The following is a 25,728-nucleotide window of genomic DNA, read 5'->3' as shown; positions in this document are numbered from 1 at the left end:
CCACGAGCACGGTGTTGTGCGGCTCAGACAGGCTCAGATTGTGCTTTGCTGTGGGCCAGACACCGTAACGAAGCCGAACCGGTGACATTCTGACTGCCTTTCGCCTCACGTACTCTTCTACGTACCAACTTTACTTACGTGGCGGGTATTCAACGTTAAGACGACATGTGCGGTAAGTCAAATATTCTTCATGCAAACCGCGCGAATCATCCACGAGATTTTTTCATTGAATCGATCGATTATTTCTGGATCAAATTTCGAGAGAAAATGCTCGTATTTTCGATCTCGGGGAAATCTCGATTCTGACAGCTCGATCGAGCGCATATATCATCGATACGGTGACAGGCTGCCAGCACGATTCTTCCGCCGTTGTCTTCTTTTGACACGTTCGTTAGTCGCGTGGTCGTGCAAACGTCGTTGACAGCTGGACGAGTATTTATAATACCCTGACGTTAATTCCGTCACCAATTAAGAATCATTAATGTGGTGAAAGTGAATTGACTGCGCTGTAGTTCGTATAAAGTCAGTTTGCTTATTTCGGATGATACGCTGCTCGATTCAGAGTTGCTGTTGCTGTTGCAAGGTATGGCTAATTTATTCAAGAGAAAATCGTTGCGTTTATATTGTAAAATTTAGAGCTATTTAGAGCCGTGTATCGAATTGTCTTGCAATGTTAAAATTCTCTATTGTTATTTTATTCCATGCAGACGGGTACATGTACATTGAATGACGTTCTTTTCTTTTTTCCCGCCAAACGAAAAATCGATTTAGATCGAACCGCGTTGCGCGCCTTTTCGAATCTTCTACTTCTAACGGAGTTACATAGAGGACGGTGATTTCCCGTTACTAATCAAGTTCCGTTGACATTTCTATATTGTTCGTTCGAAGATTAAATAATTTGAACATTTGAAACGTTAATTAGCACTACCTGTGGAAAAATATCGACTGAAAGATAACACCTATGTTTCATTAATAACGGCTTACCAGGTTAGATAAAAAAAAGTTGCACACCGATAAGACGAAACCGGTAAAACGATATCAGTCTATCGGCTCCACGTTATAGATTACCGATGTTATATTAATTTTTCACGGATGCGCGTTCCGATATCTGATAAGAAATATAACTTCCGATAACGTTGATCAGATCGTACGTTTCATCTTCCGTCATTGACGTCAATTCATTCTTTCATTCTTCGAAGTTCAATCGAGTATAGTTAATTATAGCCGTATAGGAACGGTTGAGAAAGGAGTTAACGACGCGTCCTTTGCGTCACTGGAATTTACGCGACGTACCCAAAATTTGGGCCGGAGATTGAAATTCTAGTGAAGCACGATGAAAACTTCGACTGCCGTGATTACGAAAGCATTTTGCGTCACTCGTTCACGGTGTAATACGTTGTTTTTGATCGGTTGCGGCGAAAGTTAGGCTCCGGCCGCGGCCGGTTCGATTCGAAGAAAGGGAATTCGACGTGGCTCGAAACATTCTCTCTCCTCTGCTAAGCATCGCCCAAGACCCGTATAATCGCAAATTACCGATACGCGACTTCGTGGAAAATGCCGAATTATACATGATGGAATTCCGTCGAACATGTATCCGTGGACGAACGTGTCGCCGTGGGTTCGACACGTGTCCGCAAATAACCGTGTAAACACATCAAACGAGGCGAGACAAAATAAATTGCTCGAATAAAATCTCGTGGTTATCAGCGCGAATATTTCCATTTACCGGATAAATATTTGCACCAGTTCTTGCACAGCTGTGCTATCGTTATTCGGATAATTTCACGTACTTTGTTACGCATGCTACGACATCGATAATTGTCAAAACACGATCGCCGTCAATTCCACGAACAAATTACGCATCGGCAATATCAACACGATTAGTCAACTACATAATCTCCTAGGTCAAGAATGGCAAGCATCAGCGGAATCGATCGCGTCTTATCGTTCGAATATAAGCTTCCGCAAACTTTTTGCGAATCGAATTAATTAACGAGCTCTTCGTATCGGCAACCGCGTGGGTTCTAGTTTCGTTAATTAGGTCACGCGTATCCGTCGACGTTCTCCGACGGTTTCGGGCTCGGCGATTCCAGGCACGAGCGCGTTTTCCGGACACGTGCACCCATTTCCATTTTCCGAACCGGCTGGGTCGACGACCTCCATGTTTACGTTTCGCGATTAAAGATATGCATGATAGCGTTTAGATCGGTGTTACTCTACTGGGTCTTCCAGTTGCAGCCTTTTTAAGATAGACTGCTGAATTTATTACTTTCCTCTTTTCAGAAGTTTGCACGAATTCCTTCATACAAAATTGGTTCTAATAATCATCGTTACAAAGCAGCGCACGATACAAGCTGGAAAGTGTTCAGATTACCTTAAAGCCACATTGTGGGCATCGGTAGGGAACCGAGCGAATTTATGGGACAACCAAATAGAATGTTAACGAGGCGAGGAATCCTTTCACCGTGGCCCCTAATCTTCGATTGGATTCCATTGGTCTTTTAGTTCGCTAGCTCCGGAATCCGCGTAAATAAAAATAACCGTGTTGCAACGGTCGGGGAGGCCCGGTCGTTTCGATTTCGTGGATAAGGTAAAGGTGAACTGGTGTGTCGCCGGGGAAAGGATTCGTCCTGCGAGTCGGGATAAAACACGGGGCCCGCCGGTGCGTGCGTGTGCGGCGCACGGGGCCACATCTAAATGTCACGTGTAACCGGTGTAACTGTCCCGTGGTCTGGCTGCACCCTGTCGGCTCCGCCACGAGGAAACTTTCACTCGTCGGCGGTCGTGGCGGTCCCGGCGTGGCGCGGCGCGGCGCGGCGCGGCGCGGTGGTCCCGGCACTGCTTGTTGCCGACACGCGTCGCGTCTCTCGATCTTCCGGCTCGATTAGACCGCCTATTGTAAGCCGGTTGCTAGGCGTGTCGATTAGAAAACTGCCGAAACGAGAAAAGTCGAGCGAACAAAGCTGAACTTTGTAAACGCGTTGCCGCGGCCGGTGAGTCAGCCACTTGCAACACGTTCCAACCTGGCTGCAGTTCGCTGGAACGCGCGCTGGCCCCCTACGCTCTCGCAACTCGACGTTATGCCGTTCCAAAATCGCGTCGTCGTTCGCTGCTCTACCACCTAGGAAACGCATCTCGCTTCTTTTCGACGACACACTCCTTTCACTATCCGGTTTCTCGTTTTGCTTCTGTTCCGGAATTTCAACAGCCGTGACAGTTCGCGCAAGAATTCGCTGACCCCAAGGCCACGGCAACCCGTTCGACAAGAAGTCCTTGCGCCGAAGATCCTCCTTCGCGAGCTTTCGGCTCACCTTTCACCCGTCAGCAGGCCCCCACCCCCCCACGAGCGCCGTATCAATTGATTATTTCCCGCGGAAGTCGGCAGGAAAAATGGTAATCTTCGATATTACAGATTAGCCGACCTCGATCGTACGACAATTGGAGAAGAAAGGGGAATACGCGGAATCGTTGGTAGCGGAGAAAAAAATCTGGATGGATTGTGCAAGAACGTGTCAACACCGTATCTCTCTCTCCATCCCCGATAGATCGTCCGGTTTATCGCGTCCCTTTATCGGCACTAGATCAATGGTAACACTGTTTCCGGGCAATATTCATTCACAATGTCGTGTTCCTTCCGTGAAAAATCCCTATCTCTGCCAACATACTCCAATTTATTAGATTTATCAGATAGACCGCGAGTGCGTTCGTTAATTGAACCGGCGGTTTACGTTTTTTAAAAGATGCGCGTCTAGGGCATTTCATTGAGCGGTTATTGGAGACCTTGCGATACGTGGCTATCACTGTAAACGATATCTGAAACTGTCTCCACGTCGCTAACGTCGGTAAGAAGTCCGCGTTTTTCATACCCTCTCCCCCATTGCGATCTCTGTGAATCCCCCGAACGCCACTTACGAACGTCGTACGATCTATCATTGTGGCATCCGTCGACGTTTCGTTCGACGACTCTGGATCCACGGCTCTCGGCCGGAGTCGAATTGTAAACGTTCGCGATTGTTCCTCCGCGACTTCATTGTCGAGTGGTTCTCTCGTTTCGTCGGGTTTCCAACCAGCTGGGCTTGAGTTCGTTCCACTGGCGATGGGTGGTAGGTCACATCTCCGGATTCTCCTCCGAAACCCTTAGGACTCGGCAGATCTGGCTAACGTGGACGACCCTAGGCTCGCCTGACGCGTAACGTACTCGTTTATTTCGATACGAAAGACTTCTCGATCCTCGTCTCCTTTGTGGCTCTGTCCCCTTCGTTCTTCGACTTCTTCATCTTCTGGGAGTAGCTAGTTTGTAGAATTCGAAGATCAAGGTTTCGAAAATCATTCATCTGTTGAACGCTCCAGTCAATTAGAATACCTTAGAGATTTTCTTCGCCGTCTGGAAACGAATTCCAAGATTTATCTACGGTCTCTGGAGAGTTTAATTCATCGATAGAACGTTGTAGTCCAACAACCCCGTTCCCGCGCTCGTGTTAGAGACTTCAGAAATGGTTTCCGTCTTCCCGAGCACTTCTATGGACATCGCGATCCAAAGAAGATTCTCTCCACTCTTCATATTCTTACCGAAGTTAATTTATGATTCAGGTGTATCGTCGGCGGGGTGTCGAAGGGAGGTTCCACCTGAAAATCGTGACCCGCGCGCAGAAAATCGGCGGGGTCAAGTTCGCAACGGGCCGATCGTGGGACCCGTACGACGACGTCGCGGGCTTTCTAAGCCGAGGAGGTCGCCTCGAATCCGATCCTCTTGGATTCCATCGGTCAAACACTATCCGCGACAGAGTATCCGATCGACTGCGTCCGAAACCTGTTGCGACGGGAATAATAACGTAACGATACACGCCGGTTCCAGCCGCTTATGGTAGAGCCGTGTCGCGGAAAATTGATACGCTATTGACGGGTAGAACACAGGGTGTTAAAGGAGAAAAGAAAAAGGGACCCGGCTTTAGCTCGCAGCTACGCGTTCTAACGAGCATTTCGTCGGACTCACAGGCACATTGGCGCTTTCCCTTTCACCCGTTTGTCCGTGTCGCGGATCGCAGACGACACGCCGGATCTTGTTCGCTCACGGGCAAAGACCGTTTCTATTCTTGCAGTTTCATTTTTGATCTTCGAAATTTATTCCGAATCGGGTGGCGAATCGTCTAGCGAATTCCTGGGTGGTGGAGATAGGCTCTAGAGCAAACCGATCGATAAGTAGACTATAGATAGCGGTTAATAGATCTAAGTAACAAGCATCGGGAGCTAAACTAGGCCAAAGAATGTTGCACGATCGTGGTAAAGCACGGATCGCATAGGTTCGCGAAGAATTGCAGCATGCTCTTGCGAACGGTGCATAGTGGGTGTTGGTCAGGGTGATAAAAAGTAGACCCGGTACGTCGATAAATCGAAAGCTTCCGCATTTTATCGTTGACCTTCGCCGCCGAGAAGGAAAAGTCTTCGTGAATAGGAAAAACGCCGATAGAAACGAATGTCTACGCCTTTTCTGTCTACGTTAACCGTATCAACCGGTAGATAAGTCTCCGAAATGAACGAGCCTCGCAAGACTGATGTGTTATCTGTTCCGCAGGAATTTTCGCGTATCTGAATTACCTGACCCCGAAGACTAGGAAGGAGATTTTGGAGCTGCTGGTCGGTGGCCTGAAGAGGCTCGAGTATCGAGGATATGATTCAGCAGGTGAGAATGACTCGAGGCATTTCGTTTTCCCATCGGAGAATACCCATAACGATGATCGTTCGTGGAAAGCCCGGTAGAAAGCGAACCGAAAATTCTTCAAACACGTTTTGTTGCAGGAGTCGCCCTTGATGTCGCCGATGGCAATGATATCGCAATTATCAAGAAGCAAGGAAAAGTCAAGGCGCTCGAGGAGGAAATCTTTAGCCGTAAGCGTTACACCTTGAACTTTCGAGCTCGGACAATGTCGCCGGCATGGATGATTAATGAATTTTTCTCGGCAGGTATTAACATCGATTTCGATTCGAAGACGCAAAGCCACGTGGGAATAGCGCATACGCGTTGGGCGACCCATGGTGTACCATCGGAGGTGAACTCGCACCCTCAGAGATCCGACAGCGGGCATTCGTTCGTTGTCGTTCACAATGGTAAAACTTGTTGTTTTTGTAGTTTATTACTGTCCTCGCTTCGCTTGCCGGTCAATTGCTTAACGATTTATATTTGGTAATGAAATAGAATCTTTCCCTCCTGATGCTTTGATTAGTTTGAAAAAGCTTGAAATTGAATTGAAATTTCACTCAGGTATCGTGACGAATTACAAGGAACTGAAGACGCTGCTCCAACAGAGGGGCTACGTTTTCGAAAGTGACACCGACACGGAAGTCATTGCGAAACTCATTCACCATCTCTGGGTACAGCATCCGGCTTACTCGTTCCGTGAACTCGTCGAGCAAGTTGTACAGCAATTGGTGAGCGTCGTTGCGAACAACAATGGTACAGAGGCGAGGGAACGAATATCCGACGTTGGAACAGCTGCGAGACACAATTGTCGCTGTTCCAGACTTTTAAACAACCGGCGCGTCGTGTGTCCAGAACTGCGCAATGGCTAGATGCATTTAAACGCTTCATCTACTGTTCGACGCATTTTCTGCAGAACTATAATGCTATACGATACCAAATGTGATGAATGTAGATACTTCTGATCAATTGTTCGATAACTTAAGCAGTCTAGTCTAGTAGCTGAAGCGTTAAAAATATAAGACACTGGTGTAGAGCTTTTTAATCAATCATTGAATAACCAGAGTAACATAATTTGGTAGTTAAATTGTTAAAAAATGTAGGAACTGTATCAAGAGGTACTACATAGAATGCAATGATTTAACGAGGTTATTGCACTTACAGGAAGGTGCGTCTGCCCTCTGTTTCAAGAGCAAGCACTTCCCAGGCGAGTGCGTGGCCACGAGGAGAGGCTCGCCTTTGTTAGTCGGCATCAAAACGAAAACGAGACTGGCCACCGATCATGTGCCGATCCTTTACGGTAAAGGTAAGTCGGTCAACTCGTTCGTCGTTCGATACGGGATTGTTAGAGCTCGTCTAGCATACTGAGGAGAAAGGTATAAATTAGTCAGACTTTCGGAGAGATCACAAGGCTATTTCTGGTGACTCGGGTAGCCGCCGTGGACTACCGTTCAGCTGCGAACATTGCAGTGGAAAACGCTTCCGAACACGTTTTCTGAGAGGCCCGATAACTGTCGTTCTACCCACGCTCTCTGTCTCCTTGCGAGGAGGTTGGTAAATCTGTGGACCTGGAGTTCTCATGGTTTTTCGTGTGCCAATCGTGTAGGAACTAATTTGTCCATTATTAATAGCACGCATCTGTCTCGATTTGGACCTCTACTGGCTTACTTGTGAAGTAACCCATGGTTGTGAATGTTTCCAGGAACACTCAAATGGTATCATTCCATATCTACCTTACTTTTGTACCCCTTCAAAGACCCTGAAAAGATCAACGTTACCAATAACTCGTATCTTCTTCGTTAAATTTTATTTTAAAACCGGATAATTTTATCAAGATAATTGTATCAAGTTGTATCAAAAATTTAGAGAAGCTTGATCTTTCTAGGGGCCAGTGTTTGTAAGACAATCAAAGTGACATAACTATGTAACAGAGATCTATGTTTATTAATTATGACTAATGAACGAATGCTAAAGGAGTATTTTGTTCACGCTGGGTAACTTCTAAAGATATGTATGTACATTTCATTGGAACGACGTACCATTTCTGGCCTAATCACATTTAGAGTGGGTGACCTGTACATTTATTGTGCGATATAGTGACGTCTGGTTTAGTTTCAGTTATACATTCGTTGTTTGTTCTCTGGATATGCATGCGAACTTTCTTGGTGATTCAGTCTCAAGTCGATACTATATGATGTTTCTTTTGCATGAACACCTTCCGGTTATGTTCTCCAACTTTTCGTCTCGACAGATGAACATCCACTCGTAGACAAAGGTATATACACTACTCTACACTACTCTACACTTATTTCTCCCCACGGCGTTCGACCTTCGTTATTTCAAACCGATTTATAATAATAAGATTAATCGCTCAACGAGCACTCATTCTGAACTCATCGAGTTCCGAAGGTCCAGCGTTTGAGGAATGCATGCAGAATCAAATTGCTTGATACTTCCGATAAGTGTCTTAAAACGATCGATGTGCTATGTTTCTTAAACAAACAGAATCATCTAAACGAGTGTCCTATTTTTACGTTTCATCCCTCTTTTCGAAATTACTGTCTTTCTTTCTATCACTGTCTATCTCTCATTGTCCGTCTCGTCTTTGTGTAACAAAGTAACAAAGTAACATTGGCTTCTCTTCGTCCACCCGAATCGTCCAAATTATCCAATCGTCAAAGTGATCGCTTTGGAATACGATTTATATGTTCGTACATATACTTATATATACATTTGTTTATCGAAACGTACACACCACAATCACATTCACCGGAAAAAAACTATCGTTTATTTGTCTCGTAATCGTCAAAAAAGCTTATGTGTTCGTAGCTATATCAATAGCATACGGCGGCAGGAACAGCACAAACACGCACATCGCATCTGCCGCCGAGAATGTCTCGTTTCGTTACTTGTTGTTTGTTAATCATTTTGTTTTCTTTTTCATCTGTTCCCCTCTCCCACATCGAAAATTTGAGCAGAAGGCGAAACGCCGACAAAAGGTAATGCTTTACGTTCATGTACGCTTCCGACTGCTTTGGTTCGGCTCGCTTATCGCCACTCTTCCTCTTCGTCTTTGTCTTTGTCTTGCCTCTCCGTACAATCGTTTCTTCGCGCGGTCTTGATGGACCTCGAGGAGTTGGTGTTGGTATCCGTGTTGGTGTCTATGGCCGTACGTATCTGTAACGCGTTTGTCTTTCAGCAAGGAGAAAGGATATTAACTCAAGGTCTTCTTGGGGACCACGGCTTCTTCCGGTCACTACTTTGCTTTTGAACAGGTGCACCTCCCAACGATCGCTTTCGTTTAAGGTCCACGAGGTTGTTCGACCACCCTAATTTTCTCAAGCCTTAACGACATCGCATCACGGTCGTTGAACTGTTATACGATAGTAGTCTGCTGATTGTTAACACTTTCCCAACGTCCAAAAAAGGTTCTAAACGTTTGTTCTCAGTGGATAAAGCGTTCACAGTTTGAGCTGTTGGTCTTAATGCAACTGCGGATCTTCTGTGCCATTGATTAAACCTTATCGCATGAAAGATCCAATTAGGATGAATAATGGGAAACAGATTAACAGGACCTATGGGACGCTTTGTTACAATAATGGTAATTTGGTGTGGGGCTTGCAGAACTAGGGAAATGGCACGATGCGCGATCACGTAGAGATTTTTCATTGCATCGTTGTCCTAGCTGACCAGCGTCGTGCTGTTTCGGTGCACTGGCCATGCCTTTGTCCAAGGAGCCTATATCTTTGTATATTAATCCATATCTGCGTATATATACGAGATGAATGTTGCGGACGAATCCTCTGTGTTGCTGTCTCTTCTTTTCCACAAGTTAGGACTTCTCAGCCTGGCATCAGTCAGTTTGCTATTGTATCTTAGATTTCCAGAAATTTGGGAACAGAAGCGATAGGGCACACTGAATTCGCAAATCTGTAATATACATGAAATGTCCATTGACGACGACCAGTCAAAGGGGGTAGTGAACGTCTCATTTTCGGTAGATCATCGTCCCCATGGTCGGAACCCTGAACTTCCGGTGATACCGCGCAGCGAGAGCACCTCCGAGTTCCAGCCACTAGAAGACAAGGAGGTCGAGTACTTCTTCGCGTCCGATGCCAGCTCTGTGATCGAGCACACGAATCGTGTGATATTCCTGGAGGTAAATCGTCGCTAACAAACCGGAGGATCCTCTAAGACCTTCGGTGGCGATAAATTTTTCAATGAGATTGGTGGACAAATGTTCTCAGCCCACCCCCTGAATCGTAGAGTTTGTCCACGGTTCCATTGAAAAGTTTCTCCCCGCCTTCAGACGGTCTTGGAAGTTTGACCACCGATTCTATCGAAAACTTTTTGGCCGGCCGCAACTTTGCCACCCTAACTTACAGCCTCTTGAAGCAACTCGGAGAAGTTGGATGCATTTCCATCGGAAAGTTTTCAGCTCCTATGTAGCTTTGGGAAATCTGTTCACGTTTCTGTTTAACGTCTCCCCTTTCTTTCGACAATTTGCCCGTCATTGAATGGAGCCACGATTTTAATCATGCTCGTTTCAACTGGGTCTGTCTTCTCAGGACGACGATGTAGCAGCGGTGAAAGAGGGTGCGCTTAGCATCCACCGTATTCGGCGTTGCATGGACGATCCCCATGCTAGAGAGATCACCACTCTGAAATTCGAGATCCAGCAGATCATGAAGGGCAACTACGAGTACTTCATGCAGAAAGAAATCTTCGAACAATCGGAATCGGTGGTGAACACGATGAGAGGTCGTCTGAATTTCAGGGACAACTCGGTCACGCTAGGAGGCATCAAGGTATAGTGGAATGCAATTCGATTGGTATATTACAACTAGCAGGAAAGGAAAATTCCTAAATGATTTACATTTGTAGGACTACATTCCTGAGATCAAGAGATGCAGACGTTTGATGCTCATCGGCTGTGGAACCAGTTACCATTCCGCAGTTGCCACCAGGCAGCTCCTGGAGGAGCTGACAGAGTTACCAGTCATGGTGGAGCTGGCTTCTGACTTCCTAGACAGAAACACTCCTGTGTTCAGGGACGATGTTTGCTTTTTCATCTCTCAGTCAGGTAGATTGAAAAAAAGCAAAAGTTTAAATAAGTTTTTACTGTAAATAAATAGGTATTTTATTCTCAATGTTTCCTTGGCACAGGTGAAACAGCAGACACTTTGATGGCTTTGCGATACTGCAAAGGACGTGGGGCGTTGATCGTTGGAATTACGAACACTGTAGGTAGCAGTATCTGTCGCGAATCCCATTGTGGTGTACACATAAACGCTGGCCCAGAAATTGGTGTAGCCAGTACAAAGGCATACACCTCTCAGTTCATCTCGCTCGTGATGTTCGCTTTGGTAATGAGCGAGGATAGGATCTCCCTCGGCGCTAGACGTCAGGAGGTATGGGTTAATTAATCAGTCGATTCAAGTCTGATGACTGTATTAAAATGTGTGTATTTGTATTGATAGATCATCGAAGGACTGAAGAACCTGGACAAACAGATTCATGAAGTTTTAGAGCTGGATGACAAAGTGAAAGAGCTAGCTAAATCCCTGTTCCAATACAAGTCTCTGTTAATTATGGGAAGAGGATACAACTTTGCCACTTGTATGGAAGGTGCCCTGGTAGGTCTTCATAGTCACTAGCCGTAATTCCTAATCCCTACTGGGTCGAAAAACGTATTAATAAGATGCAATTATTTGCAGAAAGTGAAAGAGTTGACATACATGCATAGTGAAGGAATCATGGCGGGTGAGCTGAAACATGGGCCCCTTGCACTTGTTGATGACTCCATGCCAGTCATCATGATCGTCATGAGGGACCCGGTTTATGTGGTCAGTAGGATTACAAAGAAAAAACGATCCTCGGTCGAATGGAAGCCTAATCTCTCTTGATTTTTTGCAGAAATGTATGAACGCGTTGCAGCAGGTGACGGCTCGCGACGGTAAGCCGATTGTTATTTGCGAGAAGGGTGACAAAGAGACGAAAACGTTCGCGGACAGAGTCCTAGAAATACCTAAGACCGTCGATTGTCTGCAAGGAGTTCTCACGGTAATTCCGATGCAATTATTGTCCTTCCACATCGCGGTGCTGCGTGGTTGCAACGTCGACTGTCCAAGGAATCTGGCGAAATCGGTTACTGTTGAGTAAACCCCTAAAATCTCGGAAAATCTATCCAGAAAATTCCATGTCCAGTTGTCGCTATCGAATACTGGAATCAAAGATCTATTATACAGAGAGACTGTCACTTTGTCTTGTTCCAAGACAGAGAACAATATGCCATCGTGTTCGATGTTTCCGTGATAGTCTAAAATACTCTGTAAGTCGTGATCAAAGATTGATATACTTTCTAAGTACTTAACGATCATAGATTGTCGTTCGTATTAGGATTACGATCTAACAGGTACGGATATTCCTAATGCTCACGCGCGTATGATGCGACTCTTAGAATCAACGCTTTTGGACCAGCCTTTACATCTACTAGTTAGCGACGAAAGTGGACGAGAAAAGTTTTTCATTCGAGAAAGTTTCAAGAGAAACTATCACAGTGCATTTACGGCTGTTGGTATTCATATCAGGTCGATGGAAACGTTGCATTTTTGTTTCAGTTGTGATTATTATTCCACTTTTTTAATGAAGCTCTGACGAAGACTGGCACGTTTTTCGTCGTATATTGTAATCAGGACGATTTGGTATCGTATATCCTATTATAGACTTGTGTGCATGCAGGTATGTTAAAAGGTTGCGAATGGGTATCATAAATTTTCATTTGAATGGGAAAATCGAATATGGACTCGAGCTGAGAATTAACGATCGACAGAATCGATTATTTATCGATACGGATGATGGCCGTCATTATCCTGTGTTTGTGGGGTAGAATGACGGTTGTGGAGTGCATTAGGGTAGTCGTATTTTGTACAGTATTTAAGAAGAACCCGTGAAATTTGATACGTCCCCTTTTGCGTGCTACGAGGTACGTTTTGTTACAGATAGAAATGTAATCGTGTTTTAGTTTAAGGCCATTATATAAACAGAAACTTTACCTACAGAAACGGGTTTTCGAATTCTACGACCTAACCCTATTACGATAAAATTGATCGTTATTTTCCTCCTTGTCTTTTCCATCTAATTTATCCGAGGAATTATTAACAAGTAGACATTTATATAAAATAATTATTATTGGAAAATAGAAATTCAATTCAGGGAAATTCATTACGGTCATTTCGAATATTTCCGTTGTCGCGAGCAGCCAATAGACGCGCGGAAAAAGCGTGACGCGTCGCGGTACCGAAAAATTGATATTCCTAGGATACCGTTCGTCTAATAATTTCTCAAGATCTATGCTCGTTGTATCGTTCTAATTGGACGTGCGCCAAAAAGCCGATCGAAGCAATACCGGGGACCTTCGTCGGGTTCGGTTGGCGTATGCGCCAGTAGTAAATCTCGTGTTTATGTCGGACATGCGGAATCGAGTCAGTGCGCGTTATCCCGTCTGACCAGGGACGGTACGCAGCTTCTTTCAGTGCATTTCAGTGATCGTATCTGCGAGTCCGCGTGGGGTTCTATCGTTCCGTAGTATCGACATTCTTGATTTCGTAGCGATTCGCCTACGAAACAACAATTTATTCGTGCTACCCGGAGACCTGCGAAAATACGGTCCGACTCGAAAGTGACATCGACGGGAGACTAGCCAGTCGAGAGACTGGGCCCAGTACAAAACCGGAAGAAACGAAAACCGAACAACGAACGGTGAACCGTGATTGCGAAGATCCAACGGGGGATCAATCGTCGAAAATTCGTTCGTGACATTTAAATGGTACCTCCACCCCCTTGGGTTATTTTGCCTAGGTTGGCTACATTAGGACCGTTGACGACACAGCCGGTGGTGGTACCACTGGCAACCGTCGTGTAACCAGGGTACCGTAGATAGGGTATAGAAGAGACCGAATTTCCGTCGCATCGAAATACCGATCTCTCGAAAAATCTATGGTCCCGTCACGCCCTCTGCGTCTCGGGACTCGGACAGTAACGCGGGCAACGTCGTTCGCCCGAGTCATTCAAATCAGTCGCGAAACGCTTCGGGCGATCCTGGTAGCAGGATATTTCAATCGAGTATATCCAGTAAAGCTAAGACTAAGCTATCGAACGGGAATTGCGCGTCGAATACGATAGTTGGTTCCGCGAATCTTTCCGTTACCCAAACAACTTCGGTGTTCGGACTGCACCGTTTCGAGTCTTCGGGATATTCAAACGCATCGAGTGTCGTAACGGTCGTAAGTAACCGAGCTACAGTAAACCTATCAGTAAATGACAGGCGTTTCACGTGTTTCGTTTCATCAGTCACGTGTCTGTTGTCGCGTACATAACCGTACCGGTGTATCTGCGGTCTCATAACGGATTCTTCTTAATCGACGCGATTTAACCCGCGTTCGTGACAGTCGGTAAAGGAACCGCGAAAAAGTGTGGCGTTGCGACGCGGCGCGGCGCGTCCGGTTCTCCTCTATACATCTGGTTTGTGCAGGTATATGGTTAGTGGTTGTGTCGCCATTGCCGGCGGTGTGCAGTGAGGAAAGCACATCGTACCGAGCAGTACCGAGAGCGAGCGCGTACACCGCCTGCGCCATTGCTCGGGAACTGCCGAATCCAGCGGGGGGCAGCACTACGCGAGTCAGTCGACGGTCTGCCGGCGAGCAGTGCGGACGCGTCGTGGAAAAGAGAAGCGATCTACGAAACACGGATAGAGAAAGAGAGAGAAAGAGAACGGGGCTAGAGGGGGAGAGAAAGAGACCGAGAGAGATAGAGACAGAGACGGTTTGTCGTCGGTTGCCCGCAAATATTTGCTGGCACGGCCGCGATTTCGCCCCACCGTCGGTGGCCAACGTTAAACGCGTCTCCCGCGGACACAGAAAGCGATCTCGTCTCCCCTCTCGCCCGTGGTGTCCGGCCCGGTCCGGCCCGATCCGACGAACGAACGAACGAACACCCTCCCCATCCCTCGCCACGGACCGAGCGTTACCCGCTGTTCTAGCAGCGCCGCGGCGGTTCCCCTCTATTGATCGAATTCGACCAGCGAAGTTTCCCCTAGCGTGTGCGGTAGTGGCGGCCGGTAGTGGCTCTCGCGCTTACGTTCCTCGGTTGGTGCGGTAAATAATCGCGATACCTCGGCATGGCTACTCCGACCGCTTGCACGCGGTTCAGTGACAACTACGACCTGAAGGAGGAGCTGGGCAAGTAAGTGGCAGACCATTCTTTGCTGCGTGCATGTTTGTATATCGAGGCGAACCGACAGGGAAAACGGCGGCTCCTCGCCGTGCTGTCCCGGAGAGTGAGAAAGAGAGCGAGAGAGAGAGAGACAGAGAGAAAGAGAGAGGGGGGCGACAAGGAGAATACACCGAGGCATCAATCGGTTAACGTTACGTTGCACCGCGAGCGTGTCGCGTCGTGTGTTACATCGTTCGACGATATGTCTCCGTTTCTTTTGCTCTGCCGTACGTACACGTCGCTCTGTTCTCGTCTCGCTTTTTCTTCCGTCGGCCTGTCCCTATCGCGTTCGCCTCGCTATTCCTGCTTTGTTGATTTTTTTTTTCACGCGAGTTCGTGTCACTCATCGCACGAGTGGCAATGTCATTGCATTGTCTCGCGTGATCCTCGCTGTTTGTGATGGGTCGCGCGGTGGCGCGTTCGAACGGTTCCCGTTCGATGGCTAGCAGACGATGCGGTGTCGCGTCGGCCATGATTATTCCCTGCGTACTTACACGGTGCCTCTGTTCTCCGGCCGTGTGCCCCACTCCCACGGTTTATCGGCCTCTTTTCATCCACGTTTCTCGGCCGTGATCTTGCACCGCGGAGTTTATCGGACAGTCGGTTCGCTCGCGGAGAATCCGCCGAAATCGCCCACCGTGCGCGAATCCTAGTGGAAAAGTGGTCTGTCAGAACGGTCTCTCCACCGACCGAATTTTCAAACGGGGTTGCGGAAGAAGGGTTTATCCAGGTTGTTCCGGTCCCGAGAATTCGTCGTTAGCGAAGTGCCCGCGGTGTTGCTGGTGTAGCCAGCAGCAGCCTCGGGGACGGTTTGTTGATACCCGGTTCACGGAGATTGTTTTCGTTCGCCGCCCGAAGATAACGCGTGTCTAGTGAAAAGTCGGGTCTGTCGGCCATGAGCGGATTTAGGTTAACCGACAGTGTGTGCCACTAGGGGAATCCGCCGGTGCGACGCGACGCGACGCGACGAGAGGGTCGGTCCAGCCCCGGATTCTTGACCCGTCCGCGGCTGACATTGAGGACCCGCCGGTGTGACACCCTTATCTCTCGGTACCCGCTGCATTTAACCGAGGCCGTCCCTCTCGCAAACCACGGGAGACACCCCGTTGCATTTCGTCTATATTTAAGCGGCACGGCCTGTCTGCTCGTGGCTCAGCCTCTATATATAAAGCGTCAGGGGCCTGAGGCTTTCGGCAGCACCGCGTTCACAAACGTCGAAAACGAGGCATTCGCATCGTACGCGGATCTGTCACCGAATCAATACGATGTCGTCGCGCCGCTTTTTACCTTCCTCCCCCTCCGAGCTTCCTGTTCACCGCGGTCACTTCCGAGCGTTTCCTCTCCGGGCCGATGCTGGTATTTCAATACTCCCTATCCGATCGTCTTCTCGTCCTACCTTTTTTTTTTTATCGCGGACCTTGCATTCCTGTCCGCTCGCCGGCAGGTGGTTGAAAGGCTTGCTCAAGTCACCGTGTCCCTAAAAGTCACTACATTCCGCGCTCCTCTCGCCTCAGACGCCTTCGACGTCCCCGCTTTCTTCTCCGCGATTTCAAACTTTTCGAATTTGTTCCGCTCGACGACGTTCTAAAATAAACGCTTCCCGATTCTACGAGCTCGTGGGCAACGAAATAAAGTTGAAAACTCGTCGATCGAACACGGTCAACCCGTTCCACAATCGCTTCGGTGGCTACCTTCCCCGGCGAAATGTTTGATCGAATGCAGCACCGCCGATTTACGGAACATATTCGTTGGGGCGACTGCAAGTACCAATTAACGTTTCTCAATGCGACTGCTCGAACCCCAGCAGTCTTCGGCGAACAGATAAATGTTATTATTGTCGCGGAACGGGCGCGATGGACAGGAGTAGGTCGCCGGGACACGCGGCGGTTTCCTATTTGGGTTTCGAGGTTTCGCGGACCTCGGCGGCATAGGTATCGGTCTCTCGTGTCATCCGTGACCCCGAGTGACCTCGACTCCGGAACCGGCAAAGTTGTTAGGCCGCGGCACGCCGTCGAACAAGGAGCATTTCTGACCACACCCCCGCGTCTTTTTGGCCGAGTTTCCACCACGGTCGATAAACACCCGGTCCGTCGAGGCACACACGCGTACACCACGCGTTACACGTGGGGTGTCACCTGTCCGTTCCGCAATCCGTCGCGTTTTCAATCGGCCCGACCATCGGTGCCCTCGAAATTCTCCCTCGGGTACGACCCAGTTTTTCGAGCTGGTCTGACCATGAACGGACGTTTCCACTTGCCGCTGGTCCTGCCGCTTTCGTTCGCGATTGCGCCGGAGGCGTTCGGAGCCGCGAATGTCCGTTAATTCGTTGCGTTTTTAATTGGCTTTGAAATTTCCCATCGAGTATCGGACGGTCTATTTATCGTGGCTGATTTCGCTGCATCCGAGCGTGCTCTCGCCTTTTAAAAAAACTCGTGCGGAGATGTAACGCTCGGTTGTACCTAATAGATTTAGAACGGCGAATATCTGAGCACTCTGCACGGTTCAGGGTTGATTCCGCAAATAGAGAACAATAACGCTAAAGCGAGGGGTAATCGTCCCTGCGGCGCCGCGCGTGAACGCGCGCTTGAAACCGGGGAATCTAATTCGAGCCACGGACTCGCAATTAGGTTTGGCTGATTTAGAATATTGTCCGCGCCGGTAAACACGACCGAGCTGGTCTCGTTTGTTTTCGCGAGCCGCGAGAACGCTTTCGCCCGTTCAAATACCGAATAATTTGCGCCACCCTCCCGCACTCTCGAACACGCTTTCGCCCGGAAACTCGCTCGGCGACCAGAGATGAGAACGAAAGGAGGGGGAGGAGGGGGGGCTGGAGGGGCTGGACCGGGGACGATAAGGAGTAGAAACAGTATTTTCGCGAGTTATTCCGGCGATTCGGATCGGCGGCGCGGATCCGCGCGCGTGCTGCGCGCTCCCCGTCTCCTGCCATAATCAAAACACCTTGGTCGCCCCCGCGTTGAATAATTCAGCCGGGTCGGCCGAACGGAAGCCTTTCCTTTCCTATCGATTTCGCGTCGACCGTGAAGATACGACGAAGAAAAGCGAGCCATCAACAGACCTATCCGTTCTAGCGTCGCCAACGACTCGTGGCTTTTCCGGATCGAGTGCGCGATTAGGCTGCAGATCCTTCGGGAATACGGATCCTCCGGGAACCCACGCGATCGATACACCTCGCTGCTTCCTCGATTCACGGAGATCTCGCGTCCGATCTGTCGCTTTTCTTTTAACCGTCGACCATGTATCGTCGTATGACTTATCGTAGCTGCTCAAGTGCTTCCTTTGCGTCACTCCACTAAATGCTGCAGAATCTCTCGGACACGATTCAGTTTGAAATCGTTCCGATTAACGCTTCTTCGCTTTTAGTAGCTCCACTGGTAGAACTTTTGCTTCAGGCGCCGATAGTAATAATTATAGTTATGCTTTCGTTTTTAGACTCTGATAACAAACAGATGATATTTTGTTTCGAATTTAGGATAATATTTCTGTTCAGTATTCCGTTCAATTGCCATAAAAATTGAAAAGCAGTAGGCCGATGAGAAACAGCGCTCGGATCGTCGCGTGATCGAAGAGAGTCGGAGAGAAGGTTCGCCGCAAAGAGTAGATTGAAACATTGAGACAAGTTGGTGTGTGCCGTTGGCATCGATCATAGAATCAGCGTTCCGCGGTCTCGGATTACGGTTATCCGTCAGCAAACACGTCCGCTCGTCGCCGCGTCGCTTCGACACCGATACTTCGCCGACTGATTACAATTAACGCGCCACCTCCCCTTTTCCTTTCGGCGTCGCGCCCGCGGGACACGCGGGGGCCCTGCGCGCGACATTCCGCGCACCGCATACCGCCGAGGAATTCGCGTTCCGCGCCTTTCAATCCGGATCACTCGCGGAGAATTCATCAATCATCCGCCGCCTGCAGCCTCGTTTCCCGCCCCGACGCGCCTCCGCTCTCCCGTTTGAAATAACCGCCGGGGGTATTGCCGCGGAGAAAGAACGGGCGAAACGCGGTTTATTCGGGCCAACGATGGGAGAAACCAGACAGAGACAGTCGGGTTATCCCTCGAGCACCGTGAATATCTACCGATGGCGCGCGCGGATAATTCCGGCGGAGCGACCCCGTACCCCGCGAATCTACTTTTCCCCACACGGTTTCTTCTTTTCGCCGGGTCTTTCCTCTCGACGATCCGGCTTGCCGTTCTACTCCCGCGTCGCTCTTTCTACGCCAGATTATTGTTTCCTCGAAGTCTCGTTGCTGAGTCCGCTTGTTTAAACCAGCTACTTCTGCCGAGATGGAAATAACCGATCCTCCCCGTTTCATCTCGATTCTACGAAGTAAAAAGCGTGGATTTCGAACCGGTACAGCGTTATCGGTAGATTGCCGATCTTTATGCTAAGTGAATACAGTCCTCGTTAATTAGACTATGCAGCAACTGTGTAGACGTTTATTATTACCTTCTATGTTTCCATTCGATCCAATCATTTTTCTCGCAAATGCATCGAAGATATTTTCAGTAAATTTCTCGTTCGATTCCCCGCTCTCTTTCTACCGATATTTTTCCTGTCGATTCGATTCTACTCGCACGCCTGTCTATCGCAGCCGGTTCTACGGTTCTACCGCAGATTATTGTTTCCTTGAACCGTCCTCACCGCATCCGGTCTTTCGAACGATGGAAACGTTTCCCGCGATATTCCCCGACGAAAAATCAGCCGTTCGCCGTGGATTCCGTAACGGCCCGCGAGAATCCCAGAGCGATTTTGTCAGCGATCGACGGCGGCGGCCGGCGATCTATATCCGTACCCCGATCCAATTCGATCGGCGATTCGCGGCGATGCTTACGGCCGAACCGATTCGTATGTTAGTTTTGGCAACGACCCGCGCTGACATTAAGACCGTGGGTAAATATTGGCTCTATCGGAAGCCACGAGGGAAATGCCAATTCCCGGTACGAAGTAGCGGCGTTCGACACATTTCCGAAATCAATTTTCACGAAGCCGACGGAATCACGGCCGGCGACTTTTTTGCCCAATTTATTTCGCCGTCGCGTCTTGTTTCGTCGTCGCGACCCGCGGCACTTTGCTTCGCCGCGCTTCGGTTTACGATGCTTTGATTCGTGACGCTTTGATTTACGACGCTTTGATTCACGACGCTTTGGATCGCGGCGCTCCGGTTCGCGACGCTTTAGTTCACGACGCTTTGGTACGCGACGTTTTGGTTCATAACGCTTCGAATCACGATGCTTTGGTTCGCGACGCAGGGATCCGCGACGCTTTGATTCACGACGATTCGGGATTTTAGAATAGAAATGAGTCACGTTTCGGGGATTTCCGCGTTCGTGGCCCCCCAAAGCCGAAGTTAATTGGGGGGGTGGGACGGTTTGCTTTCGATCGAGATTACACGGGCCGGCAGGCTTTTGGCTAAGTCCTGGCTCGGAATCGAGTCGGTCAGGGTCCGCGGCGCTTGTGAAACAGTTTAGGCGGGTCGATCTGATTCGAAAAAGGGGGAAAGCCCCTGCGATCGAGTCGGCGGATAGGAAACAACGGGAAACAAGCCGGCAAGAATGAAAAGCCTTGTTAACGCGCCTGCAATAATCCTGGGAAATCCAGCCATTTGGTCGTTCAACAGGTTCGCGAAGAACCGAATCGTTCGCCTTTAAATCTGGCGATAATCGTAACGCCTGTAAAGTGGATGCACTATTCTGTTATTGCTTCAAGAATATAGTCAAGAGTCGCATCGTTGTAGCGAATTGATCGAATGAATTCTAGTTTCCCTGTAGTTGGTAATGAAGCCGGTGAAATCTGTCAATTTCCATTCGATTTTTACATTGATAACGGTGAGTCTTATTCGATGGTAAATAACATTCGATAATCGGCAGGATGCGCACCCTGTCGCGCGACGATTAAAAGGAGGACGGTAACGATTGTCGAGTGCTGTCCGAGAAGCTTTCCAGGAGAAATAAAACGCGAGCCGTAGGTACCGGAAAAGGTGTCGCGCGATTGAAAATCGTCGCAGCGTGAAGCGGCGGCGGCGTCGATGGCCCGATAGTCCGTCGTTAATTACGGCATGTTCCAGCGAAATTTTACGAGGCGTGTAAATGCCGCGGCTCAACGAGGCAAAAATTACGCGCCACGTCCCCATCGGCATCCTGATTACGACGCGTCCGCGATCGACCGTGCCCCGCCCGCTCGTACCTCCAATTATTTGCGACTACTTAAGCTCTCTGTTCCGCGACTTTCGCCCGCTGTAGGCGCCTTGTTCTTTTCCTTCCGCGAATTCGTCGACGATATTTTTATCATATTTTCTAGCTGCGTAAGTAGCAATGAACATAATCCGCGGAAATTGTCCAGGTCGTTGATAGCACGGGAACTATAATACTCGAACCGCGTTGTTTTTCGCAGTCTGGCCGCTATGGATCGCCGTGGATCGCTATATGGGGGGCTAGGGCGTCGTTAGACGAACCCTGGTAGCGTCGCGTTATGAATTCCGCTTACTCTTTATCCGCGGCTCGGCTCCGCGCGCGTCGCGTTCCGTCTGCGGATAGCGTCGAAATTGCCTCGTAAACCAGGGGAGCCGGGCGAGCGGCAACGGCTGCTAAAGATGTCGTCTTTAAAGACCGTAAAAACTAAGGACGCCTCGTAATTCCCGCGACCGTTCTCCGAAGAGTGGTGGGCCCGGGCTGCCGTCAAGACGGAACAGGATTATCTCGAGTTCCACGTGAAAAGTCGGCGGCTTTGTGCTCGACTCGCGGCCCGAATTCTTGGCCAACTACGGACCTGTATTGTCGCGCGTCGCAGCGAGCGCGATTGGAATTGTTTCGGAAGGTCCCGTTTCTCTCTCTCTCTCTCTCTCTCTCTCGGAGCTTCGGCGAGCACAGGGTCTCTTGCCTAAACTCGAACCGATCAATAGGAATCGCGAGCGAATGGGTCCGAGGATTTCCGACGCGTTTCCCGTCAAATTCAATTCCGAAGAGAGACGGAGCTTTCCCGGGGAACGCGGCCGTCGACGAATTTAGGCTACCGTCCGGGCGTATCGCTTTTAATTTCCAAGGCGACCCGCGTCGGTCTTGGTCAACGACTCCGTACCAATAAACAAGCAACCGAATTAGTATTCATGGATCGGCGCCGGCTCAATCTTCCTTGGCTTCGGCTTCCACGTTCTTTATGGTCGCACGCGCGATTGGGGACCGGTGCGCCGCATCGCGCAGCGCCGCGCCGCGCGGATAAATCGATATCAAGGAGGAGTTATCGAGTCGGAGTTTACGGTGTTTTTATTGCCGTGCCGTATCCCGAACTTCCGAGATAAAACGCGCCTCTCTTTCTCTCTTCCGCTTTCACCCCGCGCTCCCGCACGCTATCTCGTAGTCGATCGATCCTCGCTTTCCCGAAGCGGTAACGCTCTTTCCCCCCTCCCTGTTACGGCCCCCTGGCGAGTTTCCGCGACAAATTTACAAGCCTGCGAAACACCGACCTCGCTGCGGTAATTTTTAGCCGAATTTTTCTGCCGTGCAGAACGGTCTGCAACGGTCGATTCGGCTCGCCGAAATTTAGGACACCCGCGAATTCACTTTTTGTTACTACGAAATGTAGTAACATGTTATAATAGTTATTATACTATATATAAGTTCTATTTTAGAAGACGCATTCTAAATAAAAGGAAATTTTATGATAACTTTTGCATCTGTGTAGGCATCGGATACAAATTCGTTGCCTCGGTTAAAACAACCATAATTAAATCTCGTGTTTCTGAATCTAACGTTTACACGTTATTGTACGCAATATCTAAATTTATACATATTTTTCGTAATCCACGAAATCGATTACAATCGTATTTGAGCATACCTTTGGAGTGCTGCGAGCGTTATCAGCTGTCCGCGTTCCTCGAAACGGGCGAATGGTATTCGGGTTAGGCTCGATTTCCGTGGGCCTCGAAAGGCGAGGCAAACGAGACATTCGGTTCGCAAGCCGGCCGATATTTGCGGTCGCAGAGTCAATGTTTGCGGATTACAAGCTGATTCATAGGGGCTGGCCGGTGTGTCCCGATGAGACGTTTCGCCGATCGTTCGGAAACGATTCGGCCGAGTTTCACGTTCGACGGTTTTCGCTTTCCATTATATGGCCGGGCAAGTGTTCGGGGCGCTGGGAATCCGATCGACTGCGACGGCGGGGGCTAAGTATGCGCCGCGACGCATAATAATTAGGAGGCATTAACGAGCGCGTTAATTAATCGTGCGAACGGCTCGGCGCGGCACGGTCAACGACCGGCCCGTGAAATCTCATTAAATGGGCGACCGGTCGAATCCGAGCCCTTGCTTCCTCTCCTCGCCGACCTACACCCCCGCACTTCCGTCGCGCGATGCCAGAATCCCCCCGGTTCCGATATTGCGAACGAATCCAGCGTCGAATTACTCCAGGGTCCCAACATCCTAATATTCGGCCACTCGAAGGTCAAAGGGAAAATCGTTCCCCCTCCCGATCGATTCTGTATCTGCCGGCTTATCGAGTCCGCGCTGATAAGATTCCGTCGCGTTCGCGTCGGCGAACCCGATTTCCCCGGTTTTTCCGCTCGTTTTCCGTCTCCCGGCATTCCCTTCCACCCTCTTTGTCGCGATCTCATTGTTCCCCGCCGGGATCCAGCCTTCTTCGCTCGCGGAGAAAGAGATCGCGCATACATCGGAGTTCAAAGTAGCTCTTGGAAATTCCGACCCACCTTCAATCAGCTTTCGCTCTTCGATTTCTTATTCTACGACTATTATTCATCCCGTGCAATCAGCCGATCGAGATCAATTTTTAAGGGCCAATGGTTCGCCTTTGCGAGTTTCAAAATTTATTGTTCAAATGTATGGTAGTTGACGGCGTTCTTCCTCCGAAAGTGTCCTAGGCGATGGCACGAATTGTAAAACTAAGAGCCTGAGAGCTAAGCTACTACCGGTGGCAGGTATCTCGCGTAAAATTGCGATTCTTCGGGGAAGATGCGACAGGAGCGTGCGGGAGGAATTCCCTGTGGAGCAGGGGCTCGGGTCTCGTTACAGAAATTTCTGTTAGCGGATCCATAGGGCTAATGTGGCTGGTCTAGGGTTCGGCATGTCCCGGCTCGGCTCGGATCCACTCGGTCTAAGAGGGTAACTCACGTGTCCTGCGGGTTCCTCCCTGGAGATATTCCCGAGGCGGCTGCCGATCGATAACTCGGCACACTCATTCTCTCCCTCCCTCCCTCTCTCTCCCTCTCTCTCTCTCTGTCCCTTTCTCCGGCCTCTGCCGTCGTGAACACACTCGCTGCCAATGCTAGAAAGTGTCCCGGAGAGGACCTGCTCTTTGCCGATGGCCTGACCCCTTTGAATTGGACCTAACGATCCGTCGGGACGTCGGAACTTGAACTTTCATCCCCTAATTTCGATTCGCGTTCCTCTTGCGTCGCCGACCACGGATATTTTCGAGAGCGATCGATCGCGGCTGCTATTAACCCTTCGCGCTCGAGCCGGCACTCCGAGCCACCGACGAAATCATTTTTACATTGCCGAGTTCGTTTACATTTCACGCCAACACCGAGCACTCGAGATGATTGACAAATGTAGATTTATCGTAGACGTCTCAATTCTTTCGATACTTTCAACCAGAGCCGAGCTTTGTTCGAATCGTCTCGTCTAAAATAATTGCACAAATTATTTCTCCTCGGTCGATTACTTTACTGGAACAACGATTATTCATTAATCTATGTTAGACTCTGGTTTTAACAAATTGTAAAATGTGAAAAAATTCACAACGTTTCGCTAATTAAATGACTCCGATTTCACGGTGATTTCAGGGTTGATTTCGGCACACGGTCGCCTAGTATCGTGCCTCGAATCTCTGTTAAATGGTATCTACGTCTTCGATCTTTCCAGCCCACCCCCCTGCCTTTCTCGGTGGAACAGCAAGAAGGAGGAATTGTTTCCGCCTATTTTTGCAGGCCGTGTCCCCGAAGGGGTTGATCCCGTTGCTTACGCGGTCGGTTCGATCAAACAGTTTTTTCGCCGGCGCATGCGACTTGCCACCGTGGAATTGTCGCGTGTTCCGGTGGATATACACGTCATTAAAACGTCGCCGGGGCCAAGATAAGCCAGCCCCGGTTCGCATGCCACGCGTACGCGTTCCAGTTACCTCACCCACGTGGTCCTCGCCGGCGCGGCTCGCTCGCGGTCCGCCCGCGGCGCTATCGATTCCGCGTTTTCCAAACGACCCTTCGCCGCGTATCCCCCCCTCCCCCCGCCCCGACTCCTCTCTCTCTGTCTCTAGATTTTCCTTGAAAGCTCCTCTCTCGGTTCCCTTGCTGCGGAGCCGCACACACACGGTTCCCAGCGTCGCGACCCCCCCCGAAGATTTACCGCCGCACGTACACACACGGTCTCGCTCGGCTCGGCTTGGCTCGACTCGCGCGTTCGGCTCGATCCGCGATAAATCAATCCTGATAATGGGATTTTCAGGGAGGTGCACGCAACTCCCTCGGGTACGCGATAAGGGGTTTGCATGTTTATTAAACAACTGGTTGTTCGGGCTATGCAAAATATGCGTAGCCTCTAGTTTATTATACTTTTACACGGGTCGATAGCGGGGCCGGCCGCAGGGCGGCCGGGAACGTTTCTTCGGCTAACTGGGCCGCGAAATAGTTCCCCTCTTAACGGTTTTATGGATCCGAGCTATCCGACGGTCCTTCCGTAACGTCTGGATCTTATCAGGCTCCTGTAGGTCTAGCCTGTCACGTCTCTGGGATCGATT

The 25,728-nt window shown here is 49.4% G+C and overlaps 2 protein-coding genes across 22 annotated transcripts in view; both read left to right on the top strand.

Moving 5' to 3' along the window:
* The first annotated feature begins 32 nt into the window (after positions 1 to 32).
* On the top strand, positions 33 to 12,753 carry Gfat2 (glucosamine-fructose-6-phosphate aminotransferase 2). Of its 3 annotated transcripts, none has more exons than XM_078180835.1 (14): positions 33 to 172; positions 5,573 to 5,680; positions 5,797 to 5,886; positions 5,962 to 6,105; positions 6,260 to 6,426; positions 6,860 to 7,001; positions 8,674 to 8,694; positions 9,697 to 9,854; positions 10,264 to 10,503; positions 10,580 to 10,778; positions 10,862 to 11,106; positions 11,176 to 11,331; positions 11,413 to 11,541; positions 11,612 to 12,753. In XM_078180835.1, exons 1-14 carry the CDS (start codon positions 166 to 168, stop codon positions 11,855 to 11,857), a joined length of 2,052 nt encoding a protein of 683 aa, XP_078036961.1. In that variant the 5' UTR covers positions 33 to 165; the 3' UTR covers positions 11,858 to 12,753. The 3 variants fall into 3 exon arrangements, with proteins under 3 accessions (XP_078036961.1, XP_078036960.1, XP_078036963.1); XM_078180834.1 differs by lacking the exon at positions 8,674 to 8,694 and adding an exon at positions 7,947 to 7,970; XM_078180837.1 differs by lacking the exon at positions 8,674 to 8,694.
* Positions 12,754 to 13,113: 360 nt separating this feature from the next.
* Positions 13,114 to 25,728, top strand: part of Camkii (Calcium/calmodulin-dependent protein kinase II) — a 94,660-nt gene continuing 82,045 nt past the window's right edge. For 3 of the 19 annotated variants that reach the window (XM_078180266.1, XM_078180264.1, XM_078180263.1), the window contains exons 1-2: positions 13,116 to 13,523; positions 14,229 to 14,938. In XM_078180266.1, the coding sequence (XP_078036392.1) occupies positions 14,874 to 14,938 (65 nt within the window). In that variant the 5' untranslated portion in view covers positions 13,116 to 13,523; positions 14,229 to 14,873. Of the gene's footprint in view, positions 13,524 to 13,577; positions 14,939 to 25,728 lie in introns of those variants that run through there. The other 16 variants (XM_078180272.1, XM_078180274.1, XM_078180273.1 and 13 more) reach the window with 10 other exon arrangements.

Source organism: Augochlora pura, chromosome 5 (genome assembly GCF_028453695.1).
Source record: "Augochlora pura isolate Apur16 chromosome 5, APUR_v2.2.1, whole genome shotgun sequence".
NCBI classification, from domain to species: Eukaryota; Metazoa; Arthropoda; class Insecta; order Hymenoptera; family Halictidae; genus Augochlora; species Augochlora pura.
This window is presented reverse-complemented; position numbering and strand designations above follow the sequence as displayed.

Excerpts from the sequence above, each read along its gene's own strand:
- Gfat2 (XM_078180834.1), top strand. Across the intron at positions 10,504-10,579 it reads TCACGCTAGGAGGCATCAAG|GACTACATTCCTGAGATCAA; the intron begins GTATAGTGGAAT and ends TTACATTTGTAG. Across the intron at positions 10,779-10,861 it reads CTTTTTCATCTCTCAGTCAG|GTGAAACAGCAGACACTTTG; the intron begins GTAGATTGAAAA and ends TCCTTGGCACAG.